This window comes from Zalophus californianus, chromosome 8, assembly GCF_009762305.2.
Source record: "Zalophus californianus isolate mZalCal1 chromosome 8, mZalCal1.pri.v2, whole genome shotgun sequence".
Taxonomy (NCBI): domain Eukaryota; kingdom Metazoa; phylum Chordata; class Mammalia; order Carnivora; family Otariidae; genus Zalophus; species Zalophus californianus.
This window is the reverse complement of record NC_045602.1, coordinates 81,400,194-81,418,299: the sequence shown is the minus strand read 5'-3', so window position 1 is coordinate 81,418,299 and position 18,106 is coordinate 81,400,194. Positions and strand designations below refer to the sequence as shown.

Below are 18,106 nucleotides of genomic sequence, written 5' to 3'. Positions count from 1 at the left end.
CATTCCCATGGGGAAAACTGAAAATAAACAAGTACATATGTAATGGAAGGTCTGGTGGTGATAAGATCTATAACAACACAAAGCAGAGGGAGAAAAAGAGAAGGGATGGAAAGAAGTGCCATTCAGAAGTGCCTCTGGGAAGTTCACTTGAACAAAGACTTGAACTCAAGTGAAGGAGTGAGTCATGCTAATTGTTCTGCAATCTGGTTTTTTAAAATTGAATTTATTAAGTTAACTTGAAGGGATTGCGGGGGGAGAGGGGAATGGATATATGATATAAAAGAGGTTCTGATTATTTTTTTCCAATGTATATGCAGTTATCCCAATACCTTGCCGTCATCCTTATTTTCAGAAGCTTTGTTATAAAGCTGAGTCTATTTCTCAGGTCACTAAAATGTCCTAACATGTATCTTTCTCACAGTCTACTTTATTTTAATTGCTATTTTTTGGCACTTCCCTTTGAAAAAAATTCACCAATTTTTGCTGCTGCTCCTTCTTTCGCATTTCGGAATCCCTATTTCTCGTCTCAAAATGAAATTCCATCTTCCCCAAAAGGCAACCGACATCTTCTTTTTGTATCTATTAACACCTTCCACGGAGCAGGGCCAACATAGCTTTTTAATACATTTTTGTTAAATGATGAATGAATGAACTATAAAACTCTTTAGATGTTTTCGACTCCACCTCACTCTTCTAAATAGGTCACAAGTGTCCAAGAGCTACTCTCCCACCCACATGCACGCTTGCTACTGTCACTTGGTTTCAGAATAAACATCACGTTCATACTTCAGTCCTTTACCATAAACACAGCAGCTCGTTAAACCAACTGAGGAAGAGCAGAATCCTCACAAAGGCCAAGTCAGGTCCATAAAAAAGGATATCGTTTGTCTCTTAATCATTTTATTGTCTTTATTTCACTTGAGTAAGATTGAAAATCTTAATGGCCAGTCTTTAACGTGATCAAACCATGTGCTTTTCCAGTTCTGTGTTTACACCGTCTGTGCATCCATATTCCCACCAAAACCAAGCAGACCAGGGAGAGGGGGGCCAGCATGGTCCCCCAGGAGAATGTGGTAGCTGTAGGAAGAACAGAGTCACATCATGGGTGGAAGGAACATTCTCTCACTGCCAAGCAGGACAGTGCAGTGCGTGTTTATAGAGAAGACAGGAACTGGAGTTCATTTTTTCCAATAATTATGCACTGACTTTTCAGAAAGCATGCCCCTTGCATCAGATCAAGGATATTTGAGAAGGACATCTGCGGTATTAGGGAACAAGCCAGGTAGAATGAACAGCCATCAGAGAGAAAGAGCACAGAGTGGGGCGAGGTGGCAAGGGTCTCTGCTCCACCTGTTGAAGAGCGTGCAATAAGACATTATCTGTTCAAATCTCAACCAGCCAACTGGGACGTGGCCAAGGTCCAGCGTGTCCTCTTCCGAAGAGCATGAGTGTCAGGAGGATGACAGAGACTGACACAGGACAAGAAAACCAACTTGAATAAAGGAGCTTTAGGGGTCAAGATTATTGCTTGGACCCCGCTATTTTATATTCTACTCCTTGGCATCTGTGTGTCACGAGAATGTGGAGAGTATGAATAAAGACGTAACAAGCAGACACAAGAACATGAGTGTTCGGGGACTCACTGATGATGAGGCCAAAGTTCCACATTTTAAAACTACTATTTATCATCATCTGGGCCTCCGGGAATCAACTCAATCTCAGACTATTTCTCCAGATGATTCTTCTACCTTAACATCCCACAAGGCTTAGAAATGGGTCAAGCTTTAATTTGCTGAGCAGCCATCTGGACGTACCTCTCCATGCTGGGGACAGGCTTTTAGCTGTGCCCTCGGCCATGAGTCACGGCCAACCCAGCAAAGGACATGCCGGGAGACAGCTCATGTTATAGAAATGTTTAAGGGTTCCCAGCTCCGGGCCCAGACAAACCACAGGTTCCTTTGGGTCACAATCTGAACCCCAGAAGAGGGCTCTGCTTCCTGTGGGACCCTTCCTTTCCAAGTCTGGACAACTACTGACTCTTTCATGGGAATGACCTAAAGCACCAGCCTTTGCATATATGTCCTAGGACAGTGGTTCTCAAACTTGTATAGGAAAGGAGCCTGCCAAATTACCTTAGAAGAATTTGGGTAGATCTGGGGTGAGCCCAGGGCTCTGTGTTTTCAACTAGTGGCCCAAGTGGGCAATGCTGGCGGTGCTCAGACCACAACTGGAGAAAAGTTGTGTGTCATGCTCTGCCCCGAGGCTTAACCAAATCCTCAGCTTTTCAATTACAAGTACGTCTGCAGCTGCCTTCCCAGCAAACACAGAGAATGTGGAGCAATTTGTTGGATTGCTACAGACTGCCCAGAAGGCATAAGAAGACTGCAGCTGGAGATCACTTTGGCTTCTGTCTTGTCCCCTCTGGCTGTCAACGATCTCTGCGTTACCTGTCTTTTTCTCTGCGTTACCTGTCTTTCACTCCCCCGCTCCGCGCTTAAACGCTGGGAAGAAATCAGTTTGGTCCAAATGATAGCATGGGTTTCTCTTTTCTTCTTAAATGGGCACTGGGTTGATTTGACTACAGTCTTGTGCTTTATTTCCTGGGTACTGATGACTTCAACCCTAAAGCTGCCCTGAGCCCTGCAGATCTGCCAGAGCCCAGCTCTCGGAGAAGGAAGTTCCTCAATTTCGGGCTAAAGACCGCCCCACCCTCCTCGAGGTGTCAGGAGAAAACAACTAGTCCTGCGGATCCGGGGGCAGAACCACGCGAGGACACAGGGTTTTTTTAAGTTTATCGCAGAACCATCTTATCTTTTTTTCCAAAAGTCAGCTTGCTACTTAAATTTTTCCTTGAACATAATCTCCCAAAGCCAGCTCCCACCCGACAAAAAAACAAATCATAAAAAATGAGAGCTCTGCTGTGGGTGCTCCACTAACAGGAAACGGAGGACTCCCTAAGCAATCATCTGGAGACCTAGTAGCTTTGCCCGGCATCCACAGAACACTGGCCATGCTGCTTTCCCCTGGAATGTTCCCCAAATACATACCTTCTTTGACCGTGGTACGGAGCGTCTGAAAACTCAGTGTGTTACGGACAAGGCATTTAAAATCCGTGTTCAAATCCTCTCTTATGACTGGATCAAAAACCAGTGGCACTTCAATGTAGTTCTCATTGTTCTCTGAGTATTCCCTGAGTGAGAAAACATTCACTTAAACCTGATGTATCAAATGCAAGCCCATCTTTATGACGGAGACGCCCAAACGTTCTCAATGAGAAGGATCAGCTGTGCTTAAATTGGTCTCAGGATTCATAAAGTCAGGAGCACTTGCCAGGATATCGGTTCCCTATCTGGGAGAATTTCTAGGCTGAAGGTGGGAGTGACACTGAAGATGTTGGTCCCTGTAACAGGATGCTTATCACAAGGAGAACTTAACAGGAGCCAGTTTCGTTTGGATAATGGAAAAATTCATTTTTTTAAGGCCATTGATGAACAAAGAGTCAGTAGTAGGAATAGAAATGTCTGCCTTGGAGATACTTGACTGTAAGGCCAATAAATCATTTGCACACTGAGGAGGAGGGATTTTCCAGGAACCCTGGCCTCCACCGTGTTTCCGCCTCTCATCTCCATAGCCGGCTGTCATTCTGGGAACTCAAGCTCAGGGCCGAGGGCGGCAGACAGGCCAGGCCAGGGAATGTTCTAGCCAGCATTGCCACCATTTATAATATGATCATACTCTGAAGACGTTTCCCTGCTACCTAGAAGCATGAATACAAATATCACTGATGCGGATCTGCTAGAACTTTTTTTTTTTTTTTTAATCCTTGGGAAGTTAGTCTCCTTTAAGCGTGCAGATAGTATGAGTAAGCTGACATGGGGCATGTGAGTGATGCCAAGCTTTTCCCAACAAGGACTTTGCAAGCAAGCAGTTGTGCTAACCACATATAATTTTGATCCACTACAGTGCATCCAGAAAGACTTTTTTGATAGGTCTTTGAAAAAAGACAAAAACTGGCAAGCAGAAGTTGAGGCTAATTCATTGTACTGGAACTTGAATTTTAAAAATCCTTGATAATTTGGAACATCGAATGGTCTCCTTTCCTCAAATACAAATGGCTCACATTTACAAGGTCTGACTGTTCTACTTTTGGGGTGAGAAAACATTTTCCAGAGATGAATGCTTATGAGAACAGAGTTCTTCCTTTAACATTAACCTTCCTTAGCGCCTGTGGCCACCCTCAGATACTGTGGCTTTCAGACTCTTTTGAAGGGTGTGCGAAAATGTTTGACACCCAGGTGCAGGGTGCAGCATGGAAATGTATGAACTCCAAAGTATTTTTTTTTTTAAACTTCAAAAGTCAAGAAACAAATGTTTAAGGAAACAGCTAGAAAATGCAACATCAATGCCAAGTAGTTGACTGTAGCCCAGCTCCTACAGGAAGTTTGATTCTCAAGAACAACTGGTAAGACTTAGCAAAACTCAATTTTAAAAATCCTAAAAATCTGCGGCATCTGGGTGGCTCAGTCAGTTAAGTGTCTGACTCTTGATTTCAGCTCGGGTTATGATCTCAGGGTCGTGGGATGGAGCCCTGCGTTGGGCTCTGTGCTCAGCATAGAGTCTGCTGGAGATTCTCTCTCCCTCTTCCTCCACCCCTCTCCTGGCTCGTGCTCTCTTTCTCTCTCTCTCTAAAATGAATAAATCAATCTTTAAAAAAAATAAAATAAAATTCTAAAAATCCAACAGTTTACAATTAAAAAAATTATTTTTAATGGAGTGTGCGTGTCATACGAATAGGTCTGGTATGACATTGTCTCTAAAAGGAAGAGCAAAGCCCTCGGAAGTCCCATAAGATGCTTCTCAGCTGACAAAGATCTTCACCATCTTCACCCACTTACTGGCGCTGCCCCTCAGTCACACGGCCTCCCTGGTAGGCATTCTCTATTCTGGTGTTGTTGGCCATCCACCAGAGCATGGTGGTCGACTGTGTCCCGGCTCCCAGAAACACCTTACACGGGATTGTCAATCTTGATCCTGTGCAGGGCAAGACACCGCACATCAAACGTCAGAACCCAGCCAGGGAAAAGGGGTCACGCCAGCCCCTGTGTCCACCAGCAAATCCAAGTGGTGGACCCTTCCCCACCTTCTCAAACACCCCTCGCCAGCCAATTCTTACCTCAGAAGGAAACTCAGTTCCCTCAAATGATTCCATTCACATAGAACACCAGTATTTATCAACCGTCTCCAGTTCCCTCAACTGGTCTTCGTGAGAGATGAAAACCCTGAGGGCACATGGCTTCCCCAAGGCTCCTCAGCTCCTACAAGGCCTTCTGAACTCGTGGATGCCTTCTCCCACACTTTATTCTAAGTACCTCAAAAAGTCACATGAACATTTGGATTCTTTCTCTTTGCCCATCGCTGGTCTCAGCCCTCGTGTGTCCCCCAGGAACCCCCCAGTCGCACATCATGCTCTTTTGGGATTAACTCTTTAAAAAAAGCCACTGAATTTTATATGCATGGTATCTTCTGCAATTGTTTGGTGTGATGGTACTGGGTCCTCCCCCTCAGTCACTAGAAGTTATATATTTTTTTAAATCACCAAAGGGGAGGAAAGAAAAAAAAATGAACAAATCCTTCCCATTTGTTTCTTCCTCATGGGCGATATGCCTCCATGTGGTGGGTCTTTTAATGTATGGCCCCCCTTCAGGCTCTTCTCCCTCCCTCACCGCCTCTTACAACCTTAAGATTTCTTGGCCAAAAGCAACCCATTAAATCTGGCCTCATGTGATTCTGCCATGCACATGAATGCCTTCAAGGCAATGGGGTGGGAAACACAGCTCTACTCGGCTGGGGAACGCCGGGGAGCCAGGGTACCGGAATCCCAGGCAGCACCCACCCTGGTCTCCACTTCCTCAGGTTTCCAGGTGGTTGTTCCAAGGGCCGAGGCAGCCTGTGTGAGGCAGCAATCCCAGCGTCTGCACAAAAGTCCCCCTTCTCTATGGCCACCAACTAAAATTTAAATATAAGCCCAGCACAGAACAGAGGAGAGCTGGATGTATGGATGGGAAGGAAGGGACGGAGGGAGGGACGGAGGGAAGATGAGGCCTACAAAACCATTATAGGGAAACAAACACCAAAATGGCACAGGCTTCACGGACACACAAGGCCTGTCTGAAGCCCACCCTGACTCCAGTGTGGCTTTTGACCTTCAGTGAGCCACACTGACGCCCTGAGCAGCTTTTCCTTCTACAGAAGGACCCCTACGGGGTCGGTGTTGGCACTGAGTGGCATCCCGTGAGACACGGTGACAGTAACAGGGAAGTGGGCACTGGCCAGGACAGCCCAAGCCACAGCCACAAATGGGGTGAAAAATGCAAAACCCTGTCAGCCACTCTCATCATCCACCTTGACCCGCCGAGCAGCCATTTCGGCAACAAGAGACCATCTCTGTGGGGCCAGCCATGACAGGGTCAGCCTCACGTTACAAATGGACTCTTAGGGAAATGCTATGCATCAGCCAAGTTTTGGTAGAGAGACTTATTTAAAACATACTGCAGGTACTGGCCACACAAGGGAATCATGCTGTTAATCCTCTCACATGGTTGATAACTGCCACCAGAACACTGGGATTTTTACATTTAGATTTTTGCAGGGCAGGTGTTCATGGAACAAAGTATACCTATTTTCACACAATGCCATTTCTAACATCTAACAAAAGGAAAGATGTTGTTTCTGCCTCTCACGCCGGGGTTCCAGGGTCCCACCCAGGCACACTGCACACCCCAGGGACAGGGGACCCCAGGGCTTTGGAACTGCAGATATCCCTGTGCATGACACAGTCCTTGTAGGCCTTACCCAGTGAAGCTAATATGGTCTGGTGGGGGGAGATAATTACAGGAATTGTCTCCTCTTCTTTTTCTGAGAAGGATATGAGGAAAAGAGATTCAATTAGGGAAGCCATCATTTCAAGCTGAGACTCAAGTTCCATTGTTTAGCTAATTAACAAAGTTATCCTCTACAGTATGGCCAGCCATTGTAAGATTCGACCTTTGTCTGGCAAAGGAAACAGGCTCTCCACAAAATTGAGCATCTTTGGCCAATGCCTTTCCCAGAAGAGATATTACTGGAAGAGACCACAGTTAAAATACACATTCCACTAACAGATGTTCTTTGCTCTGTGATAAATAATTAACCATTCCCCTCCCCAGCTTCCTGAATGAATTCTTAATAGTAATGTTCACAATTCCCACAAGATAGGCTTTATCCCAACGTCTATTTGCCCTAAAATCTCCCCCTCTTCTCCATTCCTGCGTCCCCGAGTGCCTGCCACAGAATACTGCAGAGTCACTTCAAAAACATAAATAAAGACACAGGAATTTGGGAACCACCTGTTTATACTGCGAATCCCACACTGAGTGATAAAGAGCATAACCCACCATTGGCTAACATGTCTTGTTAATGGAGAACATAAACTGCTTTGGGAGGCAGATAGAGGTGGACCTCTGAATAGGAACCCAGCTCCCCAAGAGGCAGGTCTCCCAACAGCTTGAAGAAAGTGGGCACCTGAATTGGAGCAAAAAGCATGGCTGGGGTGGGCAAAGGGCTGCCCATCTCCACGATCACTCGCTCCATCCTTACGTCTTCCCTGCAGAGCATTTTGAAATCCTAACATGAGTAAGCATTAGGCAGCGTCACTCACAGTGGAGGGGCACATGGCTTCTGGACCAAGACGAGGAGCCTCCTCTCAATCGCCCCCCCACCAACACACATAATCACATGCCTGCCGCACAGAGGCTGGGACAATGGAGAGGCAAGGGAAAAAAAAAGTCTCAGGGGCTAAATACCTCTGTGCCTCACAAATCTGAGGGTGCATCAGCATCACGGGGTGGGGGGGGGAGGTGTTAAACACAGATTGCTGTGGTCCCGTTTCTAACCCAGTAGGTCTGGATGGAGACTGAGATTCTGCAAGTCTAGTGAGCACCCAAGTGCTAGACCACCCTTTGAGAAGTCCTGAGAAAACAAGTGTGATCACAAGCCGGGGTAATATGTGGGCTGGTCTCCCCCTAGTGTTCCTGTGCAGTATCACATGGCCAGGATAATTCTGAACCCTTTGAAAGTCACCGGAAGTCCCCGTGAATCCCCCGCGGGGGAACAAGGAGTTGATATGAATGAATCCTCACAAGACTATGTAATCTAGAGATTTCAGCTCATGGGAGACCCAATTTTCCCTGTGGTAAAACTGAATCTCTGGATTTTCTCTGGGAGGGGAAAAAAAGTTAAACTTCTCCCTTCATGGACCAATTATTTAACCTTAATATATTTCCAAAAGCCCTCTGAAATGCCCTAAAAAAACTCCAAATGTGTATTCAGTATATAAAATAAAGAAAAGCAGCATACTCTTTAGGGCAGAGTCCAGGACGCAAACACTTTTCTGTTCCTTGCATTAAACTTGATGTCCAGCATGTAGGCAGTAAATGCTAAGTAATTTTAAATACTCATCAACACTGTTCACAACATTATTTTCAAGTAGAACTCATTTAAGCCAATGAGAGCACTCACTCCTTGAAATTCTGATTTCAAGGGCCACGTGCCTTGGGGAAGTCCGAGAAAGGGGAATTTCCACTGGCTATGTCAATGCATAGCCTTCTAACTGAAAAATCCAATAAAATCTTAATATCCTAGAATTATACATAAAGTTATGACAACCATGTTCTGATGGCTGGCCCTGGAGGTGCAAGCCTTCCAAAGGGACCTTCCCAGTGAACCACTGTTTGTCCCCCACTGCTGGTGTGTTTTAGCCACACTTGGAACCGTATCAACTACCCAGCGATTCACCTTTCCTCATAAAAACACCCCGTTTTCTATCTTTCAAAGCTTCACACACATGTCTCATTAGCCTGATGCTTTAGGCAAGTTGATAGGTCTGTTTTCCTTTCATACCAAAGACATTCAAGGAGTTCTACGTGAATCCTCATTTGTTCTTTGCATGCTTGTTATTGGCAGGGTGGGGAGATCCCTCAGTGGCAATTACTCACTGTTGACACGTAGTTCAATATTCCTAGTCACGTTGTACGGCATGCCTTCATGGATGAATGTCATGGCACAAGTGTAATAACCCGCATCCTCCACAGACACATTCTGGATGATTAAGCGAGAGGTTCCCCTCACACTTAGAAACTTCTCGTTGTCTTGATCCAAAAGGACAGAATCCTTAAGGGAAAATACTTTTCAGAGTTATGCTATGTACTAATTTATATCTCAAAAGCTATATATGAATATCACCCATATTATCAATCAATGTTGAATAAGCAACCCAAGAATTGCCCTGGTATTTACTTGGCGAATGGACTTTGGACATACCACTAACCGTATTTTTTAACAGAGGGAATTTGTTAACAGATAAAACGAAATTGTAGGATTTGTTTAACCACAATGTTTATAGCACATCTGTGTAAGCACAACGGGGAAAAAAAAGAAACTATCTCTTATTTGATAAACAAAGCCATTACCACCTTGGGAAACATGGAGGGAAGAGTAGTAGTATGTCATCAGGTTGACTGTAATATTCAGAAATATTCAGGGTGAAAGTAATATTCAGGAAAAATGAAGAAATGATGTTAGAGTAATGACTTTGAAAATCCTTTCAATTTTAGGAGTTTGTAAAGACAGAGGAAAATGTGTAAGAAAAAACTAAGTGTGAGGAACAAGGGCACACTTTCCATATGGACAAAAGATTCTGTGGGTTCTGCACCACAGAACTCTCAAAAGCAAGGCCTCCAATAACAGAAAACGTTGAATGGGATTTGAGTAAATATCCCAGTGAGCGCAATGTGTTCTCAGGAACCTATCTTTCAAAACCATGATCAAAAACTTGAGACAGTCAAATATAACCTCAAGTCATCTCTGAATCTTGCTCTGAACAGGAGCACAGACAAACTGGAATAGTTTGTCAGCTAGTGGCTCATAAAGTATTATATTTAATTAAAAAGAGAGATTTTATTGTCCCTAACATGAGTCCCCAAACATGAAAAAAAAGCCAAACGGGGCTCAGCACCCCAGTTCTTCCAAGGCCCCCAAACCCCCAGGGCTCCCTGCATGGCAGTGGTGTGTGGAGCCTGGCCTCCCGTGCTGGAATTCTGGCTTCCCCATCTACCAGCTGTGTGACCTTGGGCAAGTGCCTTACATGTCTGTCTCTCTGTTTCCTAACCTGTAAAATGGAGATATTAACAATCCCTACTTTGTTAGGTTATATGCCAGGGAATCTAGAGCAGAATTATACACAGTACCTGCTCAGTAATGATTAGCACTGGTATCCTATATGTATCTTGTAGCTATAATACCAGTCAACTGGTTGACCTTTTCTTGATTAAAGGATTCATTTCTATCAAATTTTAAACAATTAACTGTACTTTTCAGTATCAGTCTATGGTCTGTCTATATCAGGGGTCTGCAAATTTTTCCTGTTAAGGGCCAGACAGTAAATATTTCAGGCCTACAGTCCATATGGGCTCTGTCCTCTGCTAAGTTTAAAGAGCTACTCAATTTGGCCCTTGCAGTATGAGACCACAGAAACAGCATGGCCATGCCCCAGTAAAACTGTATTTATGGACACTGAAATTTGAATTTTATATCTTTTTCACATATCATGAAATACTAGTCTTCTTTTAATATTTTTTTAAGATTTTATTTATTTATTTATTTGACAGAGAGAGAGAACAGGCAGGGGGAGCAGCAGGCTTCCTGCTGAGCAGGGAGCCCACAGGGCTTGATCCCAGGACCCTGGGATCATGACCTGAGCCAAGGGTAGACGCTTAACTGACTGAGCCACCCAGGCACCCCTAATATTTTTTAAAGATTTATTTCTTTTAGAAAGAGGGACAGAGAGAGCAAGCGTGCGCTCAGGGGAGAGGAACAGAGGGAAAGAAACTTCAAACAGACTCCCTACTGAGCACAGAGCCCAACGTGGACCTCGATCTCATGACCTGAGCCAAAACCAAGAGTCGGACGCTCAACAGACTGAGCCACCCAGGTGCCCCTCTTTTAATTTTTTTAACCATTTAAAAAAGTGAAAACTATCCTGGGCTGTCGGGCAGGTGGCAGGTCAATTTGGCCACTGGTTATAAGCTATAGTTTGCCCACACCTGCTCTACACAAGTGATCTATGATAGTATTTATTCAATCAGTCAAGAAAACAAATTGTTTATATTTACTCCTTTAGCCCGAAAGTTAATTATCATGTGCTTTAAAAAGGCTTCATTAAGGGGCACCTGGGTGGCTCAGTTGGCTAAGCGACTGCCTTCGGCTCAGGTCATGATCCTGGAGTCCCGGGATCGAGTCCCGCATCGGGCTCCCTGCTCAGCAAGGAGTCTGCTTCTCCCTCTGACCCTCTTCCCTCTCCTGCTCTCTATCTCTCATTCTCTTTCTCTCTCAAATAAATAAATAAAATCTTTAACAAAAATAAAATAAATAAAATAAAAAGGCTTCATTAAAATGTGTACACAGATGTTAACTAAACCAGTAGTTTTCTCTACATTTATTTTTTTCCCTACATTTCTATAGACAAATGACAGTGTGAAAAGCTATTTTCTTCAGCTGTCACTTACTCTGCATTCATTTTGAATTCTGGTTTCTCAAAATTCTACTCTGAGGACCCTTACCCAAGCCACACACAGATGAATAGAACATATTAATCACGCCCCCCCTTTTTTTAAAGATTTTATTTATTTATTTGAGAGAGAGAGAATGAGAGATAGAGAGCATGAGAGGGAGGAGGGTCAGAGGGAGAAGCAGACTTCCCGCTGAGCAGGGAGCCCGATGCGGGACTCGATCCTGGGACTCCAGGATCATGACCTGAGCCGAAGGCAGTCGCTTAACCAACTGAGCCACCCAGGCGCCCCACGCCCCTTTTTAAAACAACTGTTGAAAAAAAAAAAAAACCAGAAATATAAAAGTGAATGTGTTGCCTTCAGAATGGGTATTTTATATCTTTCCTGTGGCTAGTAAAGACACATTTTAATTAAAGTAGCAATTTTTTAAAGATGTACCTTGTACCACTGAATCTTCACGTCCATTTTGTTATGGGTGAATTCACTCAGCTCAGGGCAAACTAAGGACCCAGAGGTTGACAAGGTTAGAATTTGCGGGTACGATATGAAAGGCAGGGAAGCTTCTGTCTTCTCAAAAACCCTGAGCTCAACGGACATTTCATCACAGTAAGAGGCATTTCTGAAGTCAAGGGAAAAAAGCATAATAAATGATAAGGCAAAATAACAGCAACGCTAAATGAAATTGAGAATAATTTCCCCAATCCCATTAAATTCTGGGAATCATCTATCAACTGAAGCCAAATTTCAGAAAACTGCGGAGAACTTTGGGTAAGATCTCTTAAATATTTTTGCAATACTGCACGGGGGAAATGAACTTGGCAAGTTTGTTTTTAATTTGGGGGGTTTTTTTTTTGGTTCACCTAACTCTAACCTCAGTATCATAATTCTATCAAGACCTTAGAACTGGGGAAAGGGCGGAGGCATAACACTGATAAAAACATGGGGAAAAAACAGAAAAACATAAAAATATAGTCATCTCAGCTAAGTAAGTTCCTGGCTACATAATCTACAGAAACCGTGAGAATGTGCTGTATAAGGAGGGGCGGGGTGGGGCAGGGAAGGACTGAACAGCAAAAGGTTAAACAGTCTATATCTAAAGAAGGAACAAAATGTGACAAATATACGTGAGAGAAGTAAGTGACAAAAGCTTACTACCTGAAAGTAAAAAGAATTAATTCAAATAGATAAAACCAATATCTAATATGATATTTCATGTCTGGCTAAAAAAAAAGGAAAAAGCTGAACAAACATTTTAGGCACAAAGAAATGCAGAAAGCTAGCTATCACCTTGAAAAGTACATATCTCACTGTAAGTCAAAGAAAGGCAAATAAGGACAAGTCTAAAAACGGCGCACACCTGAAAAGAGTCATTGTACCAGCCGGAAGAGGCCTGTACTAGGTGCTCTATATATGTTATTTTATTTATTCTCCAACCCTACAAGGTAGGAATTATTATTATATCATTTTTAGATGAGGAAAATTAGGTATGCAGAAATGAAGTCATTTCCTAAGGCTGTAGAGCTACTAAGAGGTCAAACCAAAGTTAGAAGCCAAGGAAGGCTCTGGGAAAACCCGTAAATTCAGGCAATATCTCCGGAAACCAAACTTACTACACATATCAAGAGTTCCAACCTGTTCACATTATTGATCTGGTAATTCCCCGTGGGCAAGACAGTCCGTGAAAATAACTCAAAAGACTGATGGGTGGGGAATAACTTGATCACCACTCACATTCTCCGTGTGGTGTGGCATCCCCACATGGTGGGGTGGTGGTAACTAGTGCTGTTCACCGAGTATGTCCAGTTCCCCGACTCTGAGCAAACGGTGGAATTACACATCGTGGCCCCACTGTGGGTGGGTGCAGTTATAGGACTTTTTCTAGTCCATGGGATGTATGTGTGTCTCTTGTACACAAAGTTTCAATAGCCAAGCGAGACACTCTAGAACATGTCTCCTTCTGGTATGACAACCAACAACATTTGAGATAATGTCTGCTCCTTCAGTCTGGGTTCCTGATTGTCTGCCAAACCATCATGGGCTTGTAGGCTTGTTGCATGTGTGATAAATAAACCTTTGTGGTTTTAAGCCACTGAAACTTGGGGGCTGTTTGATTTAGCAGCATAACCTGCCCACCCTGGTTGACAGTGGGTTCTAGGTCAGAAGATTATAAAAATCACAGGAACATGGCTGTGTTAATACCTGCCAAAGGGTATTAGGGCAACCATTGGTGATTCTCACTCTGCTGGAACCCCAATCTTAGAGCTGGAAGAGAGTTCTAAAGACCAGCCAGGGAGACTCTCTCACATGCTAAAAAACCTTGACCCTGGGATTTCTTTTGCCCCCCTCAATCTCAGATCTCTCTTTTTCTACAAGAACAGAAAATAAAGGGGTGCCTGTGTGGCTCAGTCGGTTGATTGACTTGATTTCGGCTCAAGTCATGATCACAGGGTGGTGAGATCGAGCCCCACATGAGGCTCTGCACTCAGCCGTGTGTCTGCTCAAGATTCTCTTTCTCTCCCCCTCCTTCTGCCCGCCCACCTCTAAAATAAATAAATAAATCTTTTTTTAAAAAAAGAATAGAAAATAAAATAAGGGTAATATTTTTTAATCGAGTATAAAAACAAACTTGAAGACAAACATGACTCAGCTCACATCTCCCTGATTTTTGCATATTATCACTTCAGTAATCAATAAGTATTGCCTTTGGGAAAGAAAAGGCATTTTGATGTATATATGGACCATTTTCTATGGTGCTCCCCATAACTAGATGCTTCGCATGCTGTGATTTCAAAGGACTCTCCCAACAAAACCCTTTACCAGAGGAGAAAACTGAGATCCATAAATGCCAAGTAAGAAGACCAAGGTCCTACTGGCTAGAAAATGAGAGGGCTAGGATTTACACTCATACCATTCCAACTCCGAATTCCATTCCTTTTCTACCACACTATTAAGTTTTCCCAGTTAGTGCTCCTTAGGAAAACATTAGAATTTTCTCTACTAAAAGGAAAGAAAAACTATGCATTTATAGCTATTGTAAAATCAGATATCCACATTGCCCTGATAGGGAAATAAGAGACTGCCTAACTATTTCCTAGGCAGGGTTCACTGACAGGACTGAACACACTCACCCATCCACCCCCATACACCACACACACACACACACACACACACACACACACACACACACACACACACACATACACATACACCATCTAGGACTGGGGCTGATATTGTCTGAAATTCTCCCATTCACCAGTAATTCCCTTGTGCTATGAATGTGCTTTCTTTGGTTCTCTTTCTAAATGAAAGTACTCGTAGGTACGGTTTCTCCTTAAATCAAGCAGGTTTATGAAATGTGCTGAGACTCTAAAGCTAGCTGGTAGAAGGAGTGGGCAGAGCCTGGGGGGAAGATACAGGCAGCAGCTGAAGAGAGAAGACCAGGAACACTACTTCCCAGTCTGCCTTAATCCTTTCAGGAGAACTTAGCCAGGCAAGGTTTAAAATCACCAACACTAACTACACCTACAGCTTTCTCCTGCATGAAGCAGCAAGCTTTGCCAAGACCACTGAATGGGGAATGGACAGTCTTTTCAATAAAAGATGTTAGGAAAACTGGATAGCCACTTGCAAAAGAATGAAGTCAGACCATTACCTTACGCAATGTATAAACTTTAACTCAAAATGGATCAAAGACCTAAACATAAGAGCTAAAACTATAAAAATTCTTATATGAAAACACAGGGTAAATCTTTACAACATTACATACAGCAATGATTTCTTAGATAGGATATCAAAAACATAGGCCACCAAAGAAAAAACAGAATTGAACTTTATCAAAATTAAAAACCTTTGTGCATCAAAGAACATTATCAAAAGAGTAAAAAAGCAACCCGTGGCATGGGAGAAAATAATTGTAAATCATATATGTGGGAAGGGATTGAGAGCCAGAATAGATAAAGAATTCCTACAATTCAAAAACAAATAACTTGATTAAAGAATGGATAAAGATGTGATACACACACACACACACACACACACACACACACAGAGGACTATGACTCAGCCATAAAAAAGAATGAAATCTTGCCATTTGCAACGACATGGATGGATCTAGATGGAATAACGCTAAGTGAAATAAATCAGTCAGAGAAAGACAAATACCATATGATTTCACTCACAGGTAGAATCTAAGAACAAAACAGATGAACAAAGAACAAAAGAGACAAACAAACAAAAAAATTCTTAAATACGGAGAACAAACTAGTGGTTGCCAGAGATGGGTGGTGGGATGGGAGAAATAGATGAAGGGGATTAAAAGTATACTCAGTGATGAGCACTGAGAAACGTACAGAACTGCTGAATCATTATACTCTGTACCTGAAACTAACATAACACTGCATGTTAATTATATTTCAATTTTTAAAAGAAATGTAAAATAATAAGACAACAAAAACATTTTAAAGTTACAAATGGGCAAAGGACTTGAATAGACTTCCGGCCAATAAAGGACATGGAAAGAGGCTCAGCATTACTAATCATTAGGGAAATGCAAATCAAAAGCATAATAATCTATCACTTCATGCCCAGTAGGATGGCTATTATCCCTCTCCAAGAAAAATCCAGAAAATAGTAAGTGTTGGTAAAGATGTGGAGACACTAGAACCCGTGTGCACTGCCGATGCACTGCCGGTGGGAATGTAAAAATGGAGCAGCTATTCTGGCAAACAATATGATGGTTCCTCAAAAAATTCAACATAGAATGACGAATTGTCTCCTGAGTTTGCACCCAAAACAAGTAAAAGGGACTCAAAGAGATCTCTGTACACCTATGATCAGAGCAGCATTACTCACAATAGCCAAAAGGCAGGTAGAATGTCCACTGACAGATAAACGGGTAACCAAAGTATGGTATATTTATGCAATGGAATAAAAAGTCTTAAAAAGGAAGGGAATTCAGACGCATGCTGCAGTCTGCATGACCCTCGAAGACACTGTGCTCAGTGAGAGAAGCCAGTCACCAAAGGACAAATACTGCCTGACTCCACTCCTATGAGGTATTTAGAGCAGTCAAATTCACAGAGACAGACAATAGATGGGGGCTGCCAGGAAGGGAGCCCCCATGGGGGGAGAGGGAGAGAGGAATTCGTGGTTAACTTCACGGGCACAGAGCTGCAGTGTGAGAAGATGAAGAGTTTTGGAGACGGACGGTGGTGATGGTTGCACAATAATGTGAATGTGTTTAACACACGGAACTGTACGTATAAAAGGGGATAAGATGATAATTCTGATGTTATGCATATGTTACCACAATTAAAAAAACAAAAAGCAACAGGACAAAGAGGAAGGGGGCTACACCCCACATCAGGGGCTGTGGGTTCCAGTCTCAGCTCCACACCTACCACCTGGGAACACTTTATAAGTTAGCTCGGTCCCCTCACACATACAATAAGCAGTTGGATGAACTCATTCCTAAAGTCTCATCCAGTGTTCTACATCGATTTCTTCTGTCCATGTGGACGCAGGCATGAACAAAATGGATCAAGTCCCTGTCGGCCTAGAGTTTACATTCTAAAGGGGTAGACAACATTAAATATGTAAACACATGAGTGTGTCAGGTGAGGAAAAATACGAGCAGGGGAAAGAGAGAGTGTGTCAGGAGTACTGGTTTAGGTAAAGGAGCTAGGGAAGTCCTCTCCAAAGAGGTGACGTTTGAGCAAAGACTTCAATGAAGGGAGAGAAAGAGCCATGAAGGCATCTGGGGAAGGCTCTCGGGTAGGAGGTATTCAGGAACAGTGAAGAGGACTAAAGGTAGCTTCTCACCTATGCACTGGATTTTGAAATCCAGGTTATCACTGAAAAACCGTGCAGAAGCCCTTCTGGAAGGAGACCCATTCCTACCCTAGTCCCGGGGTGTTGTGGGGGCTTACCTGATAGTGCAGATGTAGGTGCCTGAGTCCTCCTGCAAGGCTGGCAAGATCCAGAGAGCACCATCCTGGATCCACATTCGTGTCTCTTCTTCCCCGGGGACCTTTCCAGTAGAATCGTTTCTACGCCACGTCACGTTGACATAGGGGCTGACAGACGCCCACAACCAGAGCTGCGCCTGGGGGCACCTCAGGACCACAGGCTCCCCTTCTACCCTGAAGTCAGTTTTGAAATGCTTGCCAAGAAATTTGCAGTTTTCGGCAGCCACTAAAGGACAGGGAGACCACAGTCAAGCTTTGGGTCCAAAACCTCCTTTGATGGGCACATCTGAAGAAGCCAAGTGCCCCTAACAAGTGACCTGCACCCTGGGGTTATAATGACTTCAAAATTCCCAAAAACAACTTTAGGGCTTCTGTCCATTCCAATTTAAATTTTGGGGGAAAAGTTAAATCCGGTTCACAGGATGACAAAAAATGATTAAAAAGTTGGATCATATTCTTCACTTGTTGACTCCTTAACATTAAAAGCAGATCTTGGCTGAGTTCAGACAGAAAAAGAGCTTAGTTGTGACAAGACAT

General features: G+C 43.4%; 1 protein-coding gene across 3 annotated transcripts in view; it reads right to left on the bottom strand.

Moving 5' to 3' along the window:
* Positions 1-204: 204 nt before the first annotated feature.
* IL1R2 (interleukin 1 receptor type 2) overlaps positions 205-18,106 on the bottom strand; it is a 34,042-nt gene continuing 16,140 nt past the window's right edge. For 2 of the 3 annotated variants that reach the window (XM_027621803.2, XM_027621804.2), the window contains exons 3-9: positions 17,531-17,795; positions 12,042-12,222; positions 9,033-9,207; positions 6,853-6,915; positions 4,896-5,031; positions 3,048-3,190; positions 896-1,077 (exon numbers count right to left, since the gene is read on the bottom strand). In XM_027621803.2, the coding sequence (XP_027477604.2) occupies positions 938-1,077; positions 3,048-3,190; positions 4,896-5,031; positions 6,853-6,915; positions 9,033-9,207; positions 12,042-12,222; positions 17,531-17,795 (1,103 nt within the window). In that variant the 3' untranslated portion in view covers positions 896-937. Of the gene's footprint in view, positions 1,078-3,047; positions 3,191-4,895; positions 5,032-6,852; positions 6,916-9,032; positions 9,208-12,041; positions 12,223-17,530; positions 17,796-18,106 lie in introns of all 3 variants that reach the window. The other variant, XM_027621802.2, reaches the window with a different exon arrangement.